Source organism: Aricia agestis, chromosome 12 (genome assembly GCF_905147365.1).
Source record: "Aricia agestis chromosome 12, ilAriAges1.1, whole genome shotgun sequence".
NCBI classification, from domain to species: domain Eukaryota; kingdom Metazoa; phylum Arthropoda; class Insecta; order Lepidoptera; family Lycaenidae; genus Aricia; species Aricia agestis.
The window spans coordinates 14,441,471-14,460,149 of NC_056417.1; the positions used below are offsets into that span (position 1 = coordinate 14,441,471).

The following is an 18,679-nucleotide window of genomic DNA, read 5'->3' on the forward strand; positions in this document are numbered from 1 at the left end:
AAGAATCTGTTACCTACTTGCGTCAGCATTGTACTTAAGCTAAGGCCCAATTTCACCAACGTTTGCATTTTAACAAGCTGTTAGTCTTAACAGCTTGTTAAAATGCCATGTCTTCTCTTTCATTCATAAGAAAATCGAAAGAGGTGTGATACTAAGTCGAGCGTTTAACTTTAATATTCGTTGGTGAAATCGAGTCTAGGTTTTAAATATTATGTTAAATATAATATAATTTATAGTCTATGATCTCGAAATAAGGGGTAAGGTACAACTATTTTTATTTGGTTAAGCGCAATTATATTTGGCAAATTAAACACTTAAATATTTAGTAAACTATACCTAGACATTGCAGATGTTTCATGAGGATAAGGCAATTTAGTCACTCAACCATGAAGACATACGGGACACCGGACGGCGTCATCATGTTTGCTTACCTCAGGTTTTGAATGGAATTCAAACAAAATGGACAGTCACATGGTCATAGAATTTATATCCATCTTTCATGTCTTTGAAGCTGGAAAATACTTGCTGTAGTTATGTAAATACAAGTTATTATTGCAAGGATAGCTCATAGCATAAAATATGTCAACTGCTAACGAAACATTTCTTATCCCAATTTCCATCAAAATCCATGATCTTTGAACTGCCTCAACCTACGCACGCTCATATTAATAATTCCATTGGAATTATTAGTACACTCCTAGCAAATAACGTAGCACTTGGCATAATTGGTGGTTCGTTGACTCATCCTCAAGGGGTGATGATTGTTCTGAGCAAACATATCGATCGGTTCGGACAGCGGACAGCGTTGTAAGAACTAACTGCCACCGTCATGGGTACGTTACATAATGGTAGATTCCTCAGTAACTATCGAGGTACAAAAAAATATTTTATTTTGAATATGACAATTGGAAGAAGCATGGCAAACTCCTGATATTCATAGTAGTCCAAGGTTCCCTTGTCCTGATACTTACAGTAAGTAGATACTCTACAGATCACTAGATAGATGTCTATAAGGGATCTGTAACATATTTTGAGGATTTGGGTTGAGGAATTATAGATTCTCAATAAAAGTTTTAACTTGATCTTGGGGCATGTGGTATTTTCTCTATTGACTTAAAGCATGTCTATTCAAGGCATAGCCTCTATCTCTCATCTTAAATGGAAAGTCTAGTCTCTACATCGTCTATTCTAGCTTCTAGGTGGAACAAGAGACTACGAAGACAAGGCTGCAAGGAGCCGAGTTGTCTTCCAGTGTCCAAGAAGGTTAAGCTCCATTGGCGTGTAGCTTTTGTATAAAGCGAAATAAAAATGTAGGTATTTAAAATTATTTCAAGGTCGTCAGACAATGTGTTTATGGGTATCAGAAGCATGTATGACTAAGGAGTCATACATGCTTCTTGCATTGTAAGGACAATTGCGCAACATTTGGAGGTCGATATTCAAAAATCAATTAGTTAAGTTCAATAACGAGGAAGCACCCGCAGCCGGCAGGCGGCAGGCGGTAGGCGACGGTGTGTGACGGTGTTATGCGGGCTGGAAAACTATCGACCGCCACCTGTGGGCCCGCGCACCTGACACTAGCCGCCGGGGCGCCGCGCCGCACGCACGCTGACCGCCGTGACGTCAGTATCGATTGTTATGTAGACGGTGGAGGCCATGCACATCACGGCGGGCCCGTCCCCCGCCTCCGGCGAAATGGCCGGCCCGTGCGACGACGTCCCGGAGTCCTCCCACACCGTCGAGATCCCCTACCGGGAGACCCCCGAGAAACCGAAGGTCGACGACGAGCCGGACCTCACGAATCTGACATGGCTCCAGAACATCACCAACATCATGGCCGTGCCGGACTTTCTGCCGCCCATGTCGCCCAATCCGGAGAAGTGTGCCCCACAGAACACGAGGCTGCAGAAGTTTAACCAGACTATAGCGAGGTGCCAGGCGGACTTTACGGAGAATAAGGCGGAGTACCAGAGGAACAGCGAGAGGAAGCCGCCGTACTCGTACAGCACGCTGATCTGCATGGCCATGAGGTATAACAACGACAAGATGACGCTATCTGCCATCTACTCTTGGATTCGCGACAACTTTAAGTACTACCGGAACGCGGACCCCACCTGGCAGGTTGGTTATCTATGCTCGTTAAATCTGCGTTTAGATAAGCCCTTATTGAATTTGCTGGGATTAGGCGTGGATTAAACGCGTTATCGATTAATAAGCGACGCTGAGAACTGTTATCCGTTTGAAATTGGATTTCGAATATTTAGGTTCGAATCCAGTGCATCATTTTGGTACCTGATGTTTATCTGTTATTATTCGCTGTTGATTATAATTTCACTATAATAATTAATATTGAAACAAAGCGACCTAATTCTTTCGATATCCAAATGTATGGGTGGTTTATTAGATGACGTAGTAGGTAGTACCTAACTGAGTCATACCAAGGCTTTACTCTTTATCTTCGAATCATTTTTAGTGGTTTTTAGGGGGACTGTAAGTTTTCTGATATATCTATTATTGTAGACGTTAATGTACGTACTTAGTCAAAATTATGCTTTTATTTTTAATTGTTTTACCTGTTTTTATATATTTTTTAGTTTAATTTTAATGCTTGCTCGAGCTAAATAACTTAATGTAAATAACCTTGTCGAATAAACAAAAACAACAAAGAAACATAGATATACGATAAGTATTGATTTCAAAGCACATGTGCGCATATTTGTCGCGGAATAGGCTAAGTTATGATTTGATAAAAAATTCTAAGGGCCTGTTTCACCACTTTCTGATAATGTGCCTATTAGGCTATTCACAACTTTTTGACAGATTCTCCATACTTGATCTGTTAAGTTAATTGGTGGATAGACTTATCAGGAAGTGGTGAAACAGGCCCTAAATATTATAATAATTAGTCCATGGCATTATAATATTATATTACACATCCTCAAATGGTATTGTTGTATCTAATTACAGTAATAATTGCAATTATAGCAAAAACCTAGAAAGAAAAATGATTGAATCCTAATAACTTAAGCAGTCTTAGACTTTTTAAGCATACGTTTAGATAATTTATCCAGTTCTCGTTCGTAGAAGTATTACATAAGGGCTAGACAATGTTGATATGCTAATGCTTGATAGGTTGGCGTGTTGAGTGCTGGGGGAGTTGTTTGCCGGGTGCACGTGCCAAAACACCGGTACACGAGTGTACTAATATATAATGGGGCGTTTTAGGGTTCCCTTTTTCCGGAATAGATGAAATATTACATATACTGGCTTTGAGTAATTGCAAATAAGACCTATCCGGCTCGACGGACCATGATGATTGCCATTCGTTTTTTTGATATTATAATATGTTAATTGAACAATAATTAATTTTTTATGGTAGGAGCTCAAGTGTTTAGCTCAGTTTTTCCTTTTTGTCATAGGAATGACTCATAATTCGTACTACATCGATAGTAAAAACTATTACTCATCATAACATAGAAATGCAAAATTAATTATTGCGTAACCACGTATACGTGGGTAGATATTTTATTATTTCTACCTATTAATTATTTATTTCAGAACTCCATACGACATAACCTATCACTGAACAAAGTATTCGTCAAAGAAGCAAGATCGAAACATGAACCTGGGAAAGGAGGGTTCTGGAAGCTCGACCTTGCACATTTGGAGGGCACAAAACGGATCTCCAACCGACCGCACAAGAAGAAGAAGAACGTCGAGAAAAAAGAAACAAAAATTACCGAAATGAGCGAAGACAACATAGCTATAGCCAATATACCGCAAATAGAAAATTCCGATATTTTAACCGACATCGGCCAAGCGGTGACTCTACATTTGCCGGAGTATAACCTTCAAGTGTTGCCAGATGTAGATATGGAGGTAAATATTGGAGCAAATGTGATAGTGGAACCAGTGGCGCCACCTTCTTTGATCGTAGAAGATGATCTTTCTTCCCTTCTGCTTAATCCGACGGATTGGGACGACCTGCAGCTCGATTTGGACAATTATCTGGACTCTTGTTTCAAGTAAGATTTAATAAATTAAATATACTATTTTATGGTGGCAGTATTGCCATGTTAACTTGATTGATGCCCGGTTTCTGAAGTAAATTGGTCTGTAATTTATGCATTTCTAACTTCAAATTGACAGAACATAAACCAAGTTTATCTTGAACGAACGATAAGGTCGGGCTATCGACTGTATTGTTGTACTATCATAAAATAATATGGATGTATAGTATTAGGGTCGCGCTACACCGTAATGGCAGCGGTGAGGCGAGCACTTTCAGTGTCATATGATTTTAAACTTTATCTTCATTATTATAATACGTAGTATCGCTTGAGAAATCTACGGCCGCCCACTGAAAGTGCTCGCCTCGTAGCTGCTATTCCGGTGTGGCGCGGCCCTTACTATAACAATAATGTTGTAAGGTCTCGTTTACTAATCATTAAATGGCTATTTTGCAACTTGAAATGTTCAGAAACCGAGCAAAGTATAAGAATAATCATTTAAACGTTGACGAGTATTCTATGCATGGTTACAATTAAGGAAAACAAATGTTTAGCAGCTAGTAGATAACTTAATTATTCGTATTGTAATAATTACAAGGTATGTTCTGTTCTGTTGAAGAACCATTATGAAAAAAGTAATAACGTAAGATATAATTATGTTAACTATGTATCAATATGCTAAAAAAACTGAACAGTATTTAATCCTTCGATCGTGGATTCTTGGAAATCAAATGTTATTCTATTGTGTCTCGCTCACCGGTGCAGTGAGCTTATGGGGCTTGATGGGTTAAATACATAATATAATATTATTAAAACGTATATTATATTAGATTATAAATAAGTTATAGGACGTAACTTTTGTAACAATGACTTTTTTACCGGCTCAGTATTATCGTGTTAATAGCAAAGTTATAAAAAACTTATTTGCTCGACGTCATATTTTGACTTGGTGACTCGCTAAGAAAACGATTGCAATATACAATTTAGTGTAGTTATAATGGCATACAATGCCTTAGACTAGTCTTAGATTAATAAAATAGACTTATAGAGGAGTCTTAAGCATGAAGGTAAATAACAGACATGGCATGCTTAAGCAAAATCAGAAGCCCTATTTTGGTGTAGTTTGGGGCCATTATGACAATTGAGGCTGGTGTAAATGGCCTAAGCATAAACTGTATAAAGGTTGTCCTGCCGAACATACATTATAGCCTATCCTTACTTTTAAAATCTGTATCTTAAAAAAACAGTAACTAGCAATAAAATGGTATTACTAGCGCCATCTAGTTAAACTTTAAAAATAATTGTAACTAGAGGCGCTAACTATTTTGTAATTCTGCATGCATACCAAACTTTAACTAGAAAAATAACTATTAATTCAGTTGTTTTTTTTACTCCAAATATTTTATTAATAAATAATAACCTAGTAAAAGGTACTCTTTCTTATCTTTACACTTATACATAAGTAAGCATGTACGTATTATTTGGTTTAATGGACTTTTTGGAGAATGAAGCATATTTGAAATTTTTCTCATTGTCTCTTTTAAATATTAAATCTAAAATAAATAAACAAATATATCTAGTCCATCCATTCTATTAGATATGGCCTTGTATGTTATAAGCCTATTGTAATTACTAAAGTGTATTAAAGTGCCTAGATCAGTATTCCGTCCAGTATTATAAAATGTTCTAGCTGTAACCTAGACAATGTTTGCTCAGCACAAAATATATTTATACACTGTAGAATAATAATATGTATTTTGTACACAAATATATATTTGTAGCGTTTATAAATTTATCTCTACTATTATTCGTCCGTCCAGTATTAAAAAGTGAATTTAAAACGTATACTCAGAGGTTTGCACAAATAAAAGTTATTGTCTATTGTCTATAGCTCAATCGTAACATTATAAATGTTTGGTAAACTTGCTCAGAAGCAGTAAAAAATATTATAATTTTTTACAAAAAATTCTAAGGTGTTATTTTAATGTTAAGCATCGCAGACTAATTTTAAAGTATATTTACAATTTACACAGGGACGATGTTGCACAATTTCAGCTTTACATGTTTGTATTTAAGTATTAAGAAATTATTTGCATTATTTAAATTGTAAAGCGGTATTAATTTCATAACTTGTAATGCATGTGCATTACAAGTTATGAAATTAATACCAGCACAGTATGTAGAAGTTACAGCTTATTTATATATACAAGAATTGCTCGTTTAAAGATATAAGATAATTAATAACTGTCGATCCTATGGTTCGCCGTTCGATACTGTTTCATAAGAAAAAAAAATTAGCAGTGTCTAAAATTATAATATTATTTTACAGTTATTTTCTTTTACTTAACGATGGTTTACTTATTAAATTATATTATATTATAGCCTATAGCCAGCTTAGCAATCAATGCTGATCTAACATTTCTCATTTTTTACTTCACCTACATGGCTACCTGAGGCAGCACTTTTAATGTAAGTGCTTGTCCAAAGTAGTAATAATTTATTTGGTAATAAGCGATTTTAAAACTTAATTAGTTGAGGGTAAGTAGATTTTATTAATTCTAGTCATAAACTTTGTCTTTTTAATTATCTAGTGCTTATATTGAGAATCTTTAGTGCTTAAAACATAATATATGATTTTATAGTCCGAGGTATCAGTGTAATTCCATGTTTTAACTAAGCATTTTCATGTATTTGTTGATTTTAGCAAAATAAGCGATATATTATAGCGAATGTAATTTTATTACATTCGCTATAATATATCGCTTATTTCACATTCATATCTAAAACTTTTTCTCATATCATTTTTAGGCTGGAAAAATAATAATTAATTGTGAAAGTCATAGTTCTTGAGCTAGTTATAAAAAGGTATGTATATGAGATAATATGAGTTTCTTCCTAATAAAACGTCTGGCAAAAAGCCCCAAAGCAAATTCATGGCATGAGTGCAATTTCAATACCAAAGAAAAGATAAGAAATAAGTTTAAAAGAGTTGTGCTTCTGGCTCACCCCTAGATGGCAGCACTAAACGGATTTGGTATTATTTTGATAATAATCAATATAGTTAATTACTTGCCGAATACACTAAGTATAAAATATTTCAATCATAAATCATAATACTATCTAGATTCTTGTGGATAATAGAGTGGATCTTTATTCCAAAGTCGTAACGATAACTCTTTAAATTTAATGCTGTTTTTAGTAATTATTGGCTTTTCAAGTAGTAACTATAGAGGGTGTGACAAAACTAAGGGTGGGTTGCACCAGAGGCATGGTTTAAGTTATGGTCAAAGTTATAACTAACTTTAACTTTAACCTTAGCTTCGATAACAGAATTTGACAGATGACAGCTGGTCCGGCAAGGCTTGAAATGAACATGGGCAGGGGCGCTGCTGGTAAAGGAGAACTGTCAAAAATGGCGTTTTTGTATGATGACAGCGTTAGTTCCTTTTTTCGCTACGTTCATTCAAAGCCTTGTCGAGCTCAAGGTTATGGTTAAATATGGCGTCCATTTTTTACTCCAAAGATTTGACATTTTGCATTGTAGTTAAAGTAAGTTAGTGCAACCCAACCCAACCTAAGTGTTGTGTCCCTTATATACAGTTCACTGTAAAAGTGAAGCACTGAAAGAGCAATATTTTTTTGGGATTTGTATGGGCAAGCGCCCCAGAGCATCATGAATTTTCCCATCCAAAAGTAAAAAAAAAGTTACTCTTATCATGCTTATACTTTCACAGTAACCTGCTTATAGGGGACTTATACACTTCCTGAAGGATTATCACTTAGTTTTGTTACACTCTGTATGTTTGATTAATCTCTGCTTTTTTTGAGTTTAAAGAAACACTTTATATTTCTTCAAAACTAGGATTACAAGTGAGCTCTGGAATTAGTATAATTTTTGTAATTAAATGTTTAGCATCTAGTATCTTAAAATACTATCTTAAAACATTATTGTAAAATAATGAATACAAACATAGTTGTAGATTTTGTGTTGTGTTTTGGGAGGTTGATTAGAAACCTTGACTCAAATTATGTAGAACATAACATTTGTAGAAGTGACCTTAAATAAATTAATAATAAAGTTTAAATATGTGTTTTATTTAATTCAATCTTATATTTTAAGGTATCTTTAGCTGTATTATTACAGATTTCAATATTAAACAATAGGCCACAGATTAAGAACAGGTCTAGGTATGTGACACCAAAAATATAATCTACTTGTTTTAGAAAATGCCTTTTTATTAAAAGACTTAATAAAAACTAGATTAAGTTCTATGCTTTGTTTTACATTTAAGATTTAATCTAAATAGGAACTTTGACAAATTATATAACAGATTTATGCAATAAATAACACTTACCTATTATTAAATTTCCTTTTTCTTATTATTAATTGGAATGGCACAATATTATCCATTTATATCAAGACCATCATGACTTCATGATGGCCAACATTTATCTATTTCTTGCGGAAAGGGATTTGCGTTACAATACAAGTTATCAGACTTCCTTTTTATAGCATCTTCGAAGAATAGGTTTGCCATCAATGCTATAGCAGCATTTATATTGGCACTCGGTAATGTTGGCAGTACTGAGGCATCAACTACGTATAAGTTATCAACACCAAACACTTTAAACGATGTATCTACAACAGCATGTTTAGAATCTGAGCTCATGGAACATGTACCAACTGAATGGTAGCTAGTTAGTGTCAAATGTCGTATATAACATTCCAAGTATTCATCGGAATAAAACTTGTAATGCTCGCAGCCAGGGAACGGTAGAGTATTTAGTTTAGCGCCTAGATCTTTCATTGATTTAGTTTCTACAAACTTTTTCACTAATTTTAATCCTTCTATTAATGTTCTAACATCATCTGTCTCAGCTAAATAGTTTGGATCGATCAATGGTGGTACTTTTGGATCTTTGCTCTGTATTTTCACTTCACCTTTGCTTTTCGGATGCAGTAGTAATGGTAATATTGTTGCTGCATACTTATTGTATAGTCTACTGTAATAATTATGCCATGTCCTATCATTTATTCTCAATGACTTTCTTAAGTGGCTATCCCGATCTGCAGATATGCCAACAGGTAGCACCATGAATTGTATATCAGGTGTAGAAGTATTTTTAGTGGATAAAAATCCTATTAGTTCACATCCAGGCGTCGTCATGGGACCATTGCCATGGGCAAAGTAATTATAGACACTCATAGGATGCATAATTTCCCACATCCCAACTAACTGTTGAGTATCAAACAGTATAAGATCTAATCCAGTCCCAACATGATCCTGCAGATTTCTGCCAACTGGAAGATCCATTATCACAGGTATCCCGAGGGACTTCAACAACTCCGCAGGACCTATTCCAGACAATTGTAGAATTTTGGCAGAATTAAATGTCCCTGCAGATACTATGATTCCTTTTGCAGCATACACTTTTTTACCACTGATTTGAACACCAAAGCATTTATTATTCCTTATTAAAAGCTTTTCTACAAGTACATTTGTTCTAATGTGATGTGCTGACACTTTTTGTGCTGGTGTCCACCTTTTTCCTCTTTTCTGAGTGTACTTAGGTCTCATAAAACCTACATTAAAGTCATTTATTTCATCATATCCTAATTCTTTGGCAGCTTTTAATACTGATTCACTAAATTTACTTTGGTATTGGATGTCACTTAATTGGAACATTTTTTCAGTTTGTGCAAAGTGGTATTCTAAGTCCTTAATAGTATATTTTCCATGGAACCAGTCTGCATAATGTGACAAATTGCTTCTTGCGTGAATCATGTTATTGAGTTTTGCTGACCCTCCAAATATCTTGCCTTGAGTTTGTTTACACTTCTGAAAATATATTTTTTAAATTGGGGTACAGCATTGGACAGAGAAGTTTCATAGGTAAAATTGTTAATAGTTGCTATATAAATGAGAAAAGCATCAAAACCTTACCATTTCACCTCCTATCCATTTTATACTACATAATTTTTTTACTAAAATAAAAAAAAAAAAAAAAGCGGCCAAGTGCGAGTTGGCTCGCTCATGAAGGGTTCCGCAGCAGTAATAAGGTTTATTTTAATGAAATTAAAAGGTTTTTGATTTATTTTTATATTTCAGTTGATTTAATGAAAATTAATTTAAGGTTTACCATTTATGACGTATAAAAAAAAACTACTTGCTAGATCTCGTTCAAACCAATTTTCGTTGGTAGTTTTTATAGTAATGTACATCATATAATATTTTCAGACTTATCATGCCCCTACTTTAGAAGTTAGAGGGGGGGGGACGACGACGACACATTTTACCACTTTGGAAGAGTCTCTCTTGCAAACTATTCAGGTTAGAAAAAAATGACATGAGAAACCTCAATATGATTTTTATAGACCTATCCATAAATACCCCACACGTATAGGTTAGATGAAAAAAAGTTTTTTTTGTTTCAATTGTACCTATGGGGACCCCTAAAATTTTTAATAATTTTTCCATTTTTGTATCAAAATCTTAATGCGGTTTACAGACTACATCTACTTACCAATTTTCAATAGTAAGTATAGCTCTTATAGTTTCGGAGGAAAGTGGCTGTGACATCCGGACGGACAGACAGACAGACAGACAGACAGACATGACGAATCTATAAGGGTTCCGATTTTTGCCATTTGGCTACGGAACCCTAAAAATACCTTTCTTTCCATTGCATAACAAGCATGCGCCTGGGAGACAGTCTCATATCCCCAATCATACACTGACACATGTAGAAGTGGCGCAAAAGCTGGTACATCATGGAAGTTGTGGCTTCCTCCTCCAGCTTCTAGTACAATAAATGAGTAATTTGTTTCTACAGCAAGTCTGTGAGCTATTAGCGAACCTGCCGTGCCGGATCCAACTGAAAATAAGGAATAAAATACAATGAATGATCAAAATCAGTGAAAAAGTTTTGGTTATTTTTGTTAATATCTGTATGAGACATACGAAACAAATCACTTACCAATGATGTAATCATATTCATATTTTAGTTCCTGTGTCAGTGATTTCGCTGCAAAGTCTGCGTAGTAGTATAAATAAGTAAAAATCGAAAATGATTGTATGCAAAAACTGAAGACCAAAAATTCGAAACAGTGCACAGGAGACATATTGAGGAGTTTAAGGACTATGTATTGCTGTTCATGGTTTGAGGTTATTAGCATTGAAATAATAATAAAAAGGTTTTTACTAGTTGTTTTTTAATTTGTTGGTTATGTTTACAATTTACATTTATTGCTGGGAATGTCATTTGTCAAAATATGTCAACTGTCAATGTAAAAAAATCATCATTGACTTTTATAGAGTGGACTCGGCATAATGGTCTCTACCAAATCAAAATACTGTGGCCGGTCCGCCATTTTATGTTCCGGTTCTCCGAGGTACATAAACTGGCAAAGTGTCGTATTTTAGGGATGTCGAAATTGAAAGAAAATATTGATATATCGATACATCGATATTTGAAAAAATATCAATATCGGTCTCGATATATCGCGTAAAAAATATCGATATATTGGTCAAACATTTCGACCAGTTTGCTTTTTTTTAAAATGAATTTATAGTCCGTCAAAAAAGTGAAAAAATTAAAAATAAATTGTCCAAGGATCGGTATGTTTATATTTTTACTAAAATTTTTGTTATTTTACCGATAGCTTGACTTCGTATGTGCTAATTTAGTTAATAATTAGACAATAAATAAGATTTGTGATAGAATAGAATATAACATGGCTTGATTTAAATACTTAAAACAAAATAAATTAAATATTTAAGGGAGCCCCAAAATAAACGTAATTTTTTTGCTATTTTTTGCTTGATATCAATAATGGCAAAAGGTAGGCACTTAAAATGTTCACAAAATACTCAGTTGCATACATACTTTAATAATTAATAATAATAATTGATGGTAAAATTAAAATAAACTGTAAACCCTTCGTGCGCGAGTATTTGTCCGATTTTTTGGTAATTTTTGCCCGATATTTTTGACGTGGGAGAGCCATGCTTCGGCACGAATGGGCCGGCTCGACCGGAGAGATACCACGTCCTCACAGAAAACGGGCGTGAAACAGCGCTTCCGCTGTGTTTCGCCGAGTAAGTGAGTTTACCGGAGGCCCAATTCCCTACCCTTTTCCTTTCCCTACCCTCCCCTATTTCCTCCCGTACCCTCCCCTATTACCTCTTAGAAGGCCGGCAACGCACCTGCAGCTCTTCTGATGCTGCGAGTGTCCATGGGCGACGGAAGTTGCTTTCCATCAGGTGACCCATTTGCTCGTTTGCCCCCCTTATTTCATAAAAAAAAATATATCAATAATGGCAACTTAAATAATAATTAATAAACTTAAAATAAATTAAATAGTTTTATTAAAATTAAGGAGGCTCCTATATAAAAAAATACTATATTTGCCTATTTTGTCTCTATGTACTATAATACATAGAGACAAAATAGGCAAAAATATCCTCGACAAATATCAACCGAGTGTCCCATCACTATAGACCGCCATGTTTAGTTCTTGGCAATATGGCGCCGGCCACTCTTTTTTGTAGTTATATCACTTCCATCTGTTTCCTTATTCATTGAAAATCATAGACTTTTTTTTTAATTCGTCCCGGTCGGGACAGGCAAAAGGAGCGTTGCCCATACAGCCAAAAATCATAGACAATATTATTGTGATACATTTTTTTAAATGGGTGATATATTTTGAAACCGACTTAAAAAAGGAGGTTATGCAAACCATTTCTAAGCTTAGCTCACACGTAGATTTCACTAAACTAAGTAAATTAACTAAATTATTAACCATTCAAAAGGGAAAAATACAACACACAATTTGAGCAATATATTAAATAAAACTCTATTAAAATATATATCATTCCTTACTTAATTTACCTTAAAGTTAAATATTAAGGATTTGTGGATCTAATTTTAGTCTGTCAATGGTATCTTGAGGCATACAGTATGTGGGATTAACCTTTTTAATACTGGGATTACCAAGTAATGAAAGACCAGCCAATCCGAATAAGGTATGGAATGGATCAGTTATGTCGCCAGGTCTATCACTGAAACCGCCTGTTTCAGAGTCTTGACATGCCAGTATAAATTCTTCTAGATTCTTCTTATCAACCCAGTGTATTCTATTTAACATAGACAGAGAAGACATAACCCACCTGAAACGAAGAACACCTTTTTACTTTTATCAAAGCTCCTGTTAAAGCCACTTAATATTAAAATGCTAAATAGAACGAAAAACTAGATAATCGAAAATATTGTGTAAATAAAAATTTCCTGCAAAGTAACAAACACAATGTTGCTTTGTTGTAATTTTCTTTTATCATGTAAGTGACCCCTACAGTACAAGTCTTAGCAAGAAAAGGATTTTAAACCTATATCTAACTAGAACTGAAGCATCCTTAATTAAAAATAGAAATTGTAAGCATTTGTTCTTAAATAAAATCAACAATAAACTATAATAACTTACCAAGAATAACATAGGTCAGGGAGTTTCTCTGGTCTGCCATTTAGTCCACCACTGGGCAGCTGCCGCTCACACAACCACCATGCCAACTCATCAGCTTTTAGTGCATCCATTCTCTTACATATTGATAATGTTCCCACACAGCAGTAAATGAGACCTAGAAAAAGTTTACCAAAAATAAATGTATAAATTGTCTATGGGCAGCGCTTGCAGCAAATAGCAATAAAACTTTAATTTCTTTTTAAAATCCAGATTTACAGCTCACAACATTTAAGCAGTTGGAATATTGATATAATATAATATTATTGTATTATTTTATTATTTACCAGCATGGCTTTCCGAACCAGGCTTTGATCCAAAACCTCCGTCAAAGTTCATACAACTCAGGACAAACTCTATAGCTTTGTTCACATTGATGGCGTCCATACGGTGGAGCAGTGACAAACACATCACAGCACAAAACGAAAACCTTGTGTCCACCTCACCCCATTTGTCACCTAAAAAGTAAGTAACAAAACATGGATAATATTTGTAGAAACTCTGAGATAAAAGACCTAATGGCTTACATCTCAATATTTACCCAAAAAAATTAAGGCCTTTGCATTTACTGCAGATGTTGTCTGTGAATGATGTCACAGAACTTAACTTTACTGTTGTAATGAAAGTAAAAAAAAAAAGGTTAATGGTTTCATTCTGCTTACCATAAAAACTACCATCCTCTTGTTGCAGGGATGCCACAAATCTGACCACACCCTCAACATCAATAGCATCTAACCTGTCATACATAGCCAACACCTGAAAATAGAAACAGTTTTACTTTAGCAAATATAACAGTACAAGAAATCTGCTCATAGTACTAGCACTGATTGCAGGTTGAAGCAATTAAAAAAAAATCTTTAGTAAACATACTGAAAGGTATTATAGTATACATGCATGATGCAACTCACTACGGCCATTCTTTGACTTTAAACTGGATAAGTTATGACTACTTTCAACAGCACAATCATTTGATATTTTGGTTCACACTACATTATTGTATACAATTTGATAACTTGTTTGTTTTGAACTATACTTCTTATAGCTCAAAAAATATAACACATGAATATTCACCTGTATTGCACTTAAAGTATAAAGCATGTGAGGATCGTGGCCGTTACTAGCTGATATTCCTCCCGTTTCACTGTCTTGGCATGATGTAATAAAGTTTATTATGTCTTCTTTAGGCATTCTGTAAACATTGTAAGAATGTTATTAACCCGTCGATCGTCGAACGAGACAATAGAATTTCTGCTGTCTCGGTCACCGGTGACCGTATGGGGCTTGTTGAATTAAAACCTTAAATATAGGGCAGATGCTACGTAGCAGTATATACTGTATTCTTAAATATAAAGCATAAAAAGTGATAAGAAAAATAATTATTATTGAATCATGGTGTACCATTAACACACAGTACATAACAGTTACAAAAGTACCTTGATGATTGGTTCATAAGTTCCATAGCAGTAAGAGTCCAGTATATTCCAGACATTCGAAGATATTCCGTCATGCAGTATTCATAATCGTCTTTGTTTAGTCCATAACTTGCTAAATAATCAGAGTGTTTTTGTAGAAGAAGACTTTTTGGTCGGTCGTCAGATAGCACTACGTCTTTAGTTTTAAACGACATTTTTACACTTGTTAATCGTGTATTTATAATATTCTCAAATTTGTTTCACCTTTCAGTGCATTAAATACTCTAAAAAACCACAGTAAAACAGTTCCGTTTATAAAATATTTTTGCAACTAATTAATAACTTCATCCTCTCCTTCGTTTTTTGACAGCACTGTGAAACATGACAATTGACAAATGACAGCTGACATTGACTTTTTAATTTTTTTTTCTTCTTATATTATGGCACTTCGGCTATAACCATGGCCAGTGTCGAGTATAATATTATGGCGGGAAAACAATAATCTTTAATACCAATGATGAAATACTCAAACCAGATATGTTACTACCGCGCGCGTTGTGAAGCTTCAAATACGGCCCAATTGGGCCGTCTGTTGTTTAGTCTGCACCGAGCGCAGTCACGAACGTGCCACGTCTTGTCTTACCTAAATAAATTGAAAATGACGTCGTGCGTCACGTGCGTGTTTCGAAAATGTACTAATTATGACTCAAAAGTAAACAAAACACATGGAATCTCTTTTTTTTTTAATTACTTATGGATATTATTAGAAGTTTATTAAACTTTTGCTGAGTTAGAAAAATGTAGCATTTCTTTATATGTATAGAAATAGTAATTGAAAATAATAACTAAGTATAGCACTCATTATATTTCATTTAAATATTGGAGATTGGCCAAAATTCTCCCGACATAATTATGTATATGGAGATTGAGCACCACGACATGGAGATAGTTCCCTAAAATAACGTGCCAGTTTAGTGCTTGTTTGTCCAAAATACCACCATGATCGCTATACAGTATGTTTAATTTATTATAAAATTATTAAAAAATGTATATGACCGTCTATGTATATTATGTGTGTAGGTATGTATATTATTATGTTGTTTGTTTGTCCGCAATTATCTCTCGTTTGGCTGAACCGATTCTGATGCGGTTTTCAGAACAATATTTGTCACGTTTAGGGTCAATTATTAACGAAGAATCGAAGCGCATCGAAGCGAATTACCAAAACTGAACATAGCATTTTCAACCTTAACTCCAGAGCATAATGCACACATTACTTCTGCGAGGCAAATCAGCGTTGGTCGGGCGCATTCGCGCGAATGCGCGCACGAATTCGCGCTAATGCGCGCGCCTTTTTTTAATTCTCAGAAGTAATGTGTGCGTTTTGAGTTAAGTTTAACACTTTTGAGTTAAGGTTGATTTTGCTATGTTCAGTTTTGGTAATTCGCTTCGATTCAGCGCTAGTTTAAATTGGCCCTAAATGTGACCGCATCAGAGTCGGTTCAGCCAAACGAGCGATAATTGCGGACAAACATACATCATACATACATACACACATACATAGAGGTCAACCTGAGAACCCACTTTTTTATGTCGGTTTAAAGTAGTAAGAACGGATCATGGCTTAGCTGATGTCACAAGGTTTTTTTCACAGTTTATTTATTAAGTACTTTCTAATAATCACCCTGTATTTACCCTCAAGTACTTCGAATACTAAAACAAAATTGAAACAAAATAATATATCAAGAAAATGGCAATGTACCTATCCAAATCAACTTCGCTCAATTTAAAATCCATTTTTTTCGTTGTTACAGACATTTTGAAGCTTAAAAAGTATTAATTTTTTAAAGTTTGTCGTAGTAATAGCAAATAATAAGTTATAAGCAAACAAAATGGCGTCGCGTGACGTGCGCGTGACCTTCGAAATGCTTGACCGTGATTGGTCGGTCGATGGATATTGGACTAACAAGACCGGAGATGGATATTTGGATGAGTTCATTTGAGCAAAATATGGAGTTAGACTACTCAAGCACTTAAAACAGTTTTTATATGGGAGATTGGATATTTTATTTTTGCCAAAAAAGCAAGTTACATGCAAGCAAAATAAAAATATTTATATTGTAAAGTGCGTAATCAGGGTTACTATTAGTTTTAAATAAAAAGTATATTTTGGTAAAATTGATTGATTGGCCATTCAAGCACTAGGGCGGCGACATGTCTTGATTGCAATAAATACCTCGATTATTTACATTTTTAATTATTTTTTCGAACAATCTGGAAAAAATCGAATTTTCGTCATAGCCCAGGCGAAGAAAGAGACAGCGATACGATTCGACGTTTAAAAATAGAACTGTCTCTTTTATGTAAATGGTTTTTCGTATCTTTCGTTTCACTTATGTGTCAAATTTGTCAATGTCTGCAATTTTGAATTTGAAAATTGTTCGGAAGAGATTTAAGCCGGAAAATAGTATGGACGTAACATATCTGTATAAGTAGAATATCATTGATTAATACAATTTTTTCTATATTATCGTCAGGTCAGTCAGGTCTAAAGTCTAGTCAAAGTCAAGTGTAAAGTCAATACAGTCAAGAAGTCAAGTCGGTCGATTCAGTAAAGTGGTAGACGCTTTACTGAAACTTTCGATGGAGTTTTGGAGGGAACACCAAAGAGCACGTTTCTGGTTATTACATCACTTTCCCACTCTTGTGCACGATAACGAATATCTAATGGTTAATAACCTACCAATATTACACATTAAAAACCCAGATAACACAATTTTAGGAAAATAATACTTATACAAAAAACACAACATCACTCTTTCACATTCTCCGCAAAACTCCTTTAAATTATTCTTCTGAATTGAGTGCCCAGGGCCCCCGCTACCATATGTGCAATATGTGCAATGCACACGGGCGCCATCCTCTAGGGGCGCCAAATCGCCATCTTTAGGGGCGCCAAACCCAAGGACCCAAAAAAATTGCCTAAGGGGGCGCCAAAATCCTTTTTTTGCACACAGGCGCCACTAGCCCTAACGGGGGCCCTGTGAGTGCCTATGACTGTTCCTCTTTATTACCTAATAGATTCCATGGAGTATAGTTATCCGAAGTAAAGTTCAGTGATGTTTGGGCCAAACTGAAGTATATTGACTCTCACTTGAATAGAAAAAACAGGAGGACACTGTACTTGTAATCTCAAATCTATACTGGGCCGTTTGTAGTGTGCAGTGTACACTGTACATAATATAGTTATTTTGTTCCTAACATCTAAATTTTAACAACAACTTGGACTACATTAATTAGGAGTTTTAGGACTCAGCACTCAGAAATTCCTCCTCCTCGCGTCGTGTGCCTCATTACTGAGGGTCGTGAATTGTGATTTCCCTTTTGGAGTTTAGTGACGACCACATTACGCCATCTGTGGCGATCCTTGGCAGAATGGAAAGCATCATGGAGGCCTGTATCTAGAGTTGTGCGCACTTGGTCAGACCATCTAATAGGGCTTCGGCCTCTTGGGCGGCGACCGTCAACTATGCCTGTAACCACAAGCTGTTTGAGGTTATGACTTATGGCCATCCTTTATTGCGATGTACCGTAACCAAAGAAATCCAAAAATCTACGTAGGCAGATCGACGACAGTCTTGTTTTTATCTTTAAGTCACTAAGGACGGAGACGTTGGTACGAAAGGCAATTTAAGGTATTTTGAGCATTTTTCGCCAGCACCACATCTCGAAGGCGTCAA

The 18,679-nt window shown here is 35.0% G+C and overlaps 3 protein-coding genes across 3 annotated transcripts; 1 reads left to right on the top strand and 2 right to left on the bottom strand.

Annotated features, from left to right (window-relative positions):
* Positions 1-1,594: 1,594 nt before the first annotated feature.
* LOC121732438 (forkhead box protein J1.2-like) lies at positions 1,595-4,184 on the top strand. The gene is made up of 2 exons (XM_042122316.1): positions 1,595-2,121; positions 3,559-4,184. Exons 1-2 carry the CDS (start codon positions 1,657-1,659, stop codon positions 4,027-4,029), a joined length of 936 nt encoding a protein of 311 aa, XP_041978250.1. The 5' UTR covers positions 1,595-1,656; the 3' UTR covers positions 4,030-4,184.
* A 3,929-nt stretch (positions 4,185-8,113) lies between these two features.
* Positions 8,114-11,227, bottom strand: LOC121732588 (glucose dehydrogenase [FAD, quinone]-like). The gene is made up of 3 exons (XM_042122522.1): positions 10,989-11,227; positions 10,684-10,886; positions 8,114-9,850 (listed from the first exon to the last, which is right to left on the bottom strand). Exons 1-3 carry the CDS (start codon positions 11,185-11,187, stop codon positions 8,444-8,446), a joined length of 1,809 nt encoding a protein of 602 aa, XP_041978456.1. The 5' UTR covers positions 11,188-11,227; the 3' UTR covers positions 8,114-8,443.
* Positions 11,228-12,870: 1,643 nt separating this feature from the next.
* Positions 12,871-15,282, bottom strand: LOC121732295 (geranylgeranyl transferase type-2 subunit beta). The gene is made up of 6 exons (XM_042122131.1): positions 14,961-15,282; positions 14,599-14,716; positions 14,190-14,283; positions 13,815-13,985; positions 13,492-13,645; positions 12,871-13,180 (listed from the first exon to the last, which is right to left on the bottom strand). The coding sequence occupies exons 1-6, from the start codon at positions 15,152-15,154 to the stop codon at positions 12,910-12,912; spliced, it is 1,002 nt and encodes a 333-aa protein (XP_041978065.1). The 5' UTR covers positions 15,155-15,282; the 3' UTR covers positions 12,871-12,909.
* Positions 15,283-18,679: the final 3,397 nt, after the last annotated feature.

Excerpts from the sequence above, each read along its gene's own strand:
- LOC121732438 (XM_042122316.1), top strand. The coding sequence starts at position 1,657 with ATGCACATCACGGCGGGCCCGTCCCCCGCCTCCGGCGAAATGGCCGGC. Across the intron at positions 2,122-3,558 it reads ACGCGGACCCCACCTGGCAG|AACTCCATACGACATAACCT; the intron begins GTTGGTTATCTA and ends TATTTATTTCAG.
- LOC121732588 (XM_042122522.1), bottom strand. The coding sequence starts at position 11,187 with ATGCTAATAACCTCAAACCATGAACAGCAATACATAGTCCTTAAACTC. Across the intron at positions 10,887-10,988 it reads TGAATATGATTACATCATTG|TTGGATCCGGCACGGCAGGT; the intron begins GTAAGTGATTTG and ends CCTTATTTTCAG. Across the intron at positions 9,851-10,683 it reads GTTATGCAATGGAAAGAAAG|AAGTGTAAACAAACTCAAGG; the intron begins GTATTTTTAGGG and ends ATATATTTTCAG.
- LOC121732295 (XM_042122131.1), bottom strand. The coding sequence starts at position 15,154 with ATGTCGTTTAAAACTAAAGACGTAGTGCTATCTGACGACCGACCAAAA. Across the intron at positions 14,284-14,598 it reads ATACTTTAAGTGCAATACAG|GTGTTGGCTATGTATGACAG; the intron begins GTGAATATTCAT and ends TTCTATTTTCAG. Across the intron at positions 13,181-13,491 it reads CCTGACCTATGTTATTCTTG|GTGGGTTATGTCTTCTCTGT; the intron begins GTAAGTTATTAT and ends TCTTCGTTTCAG.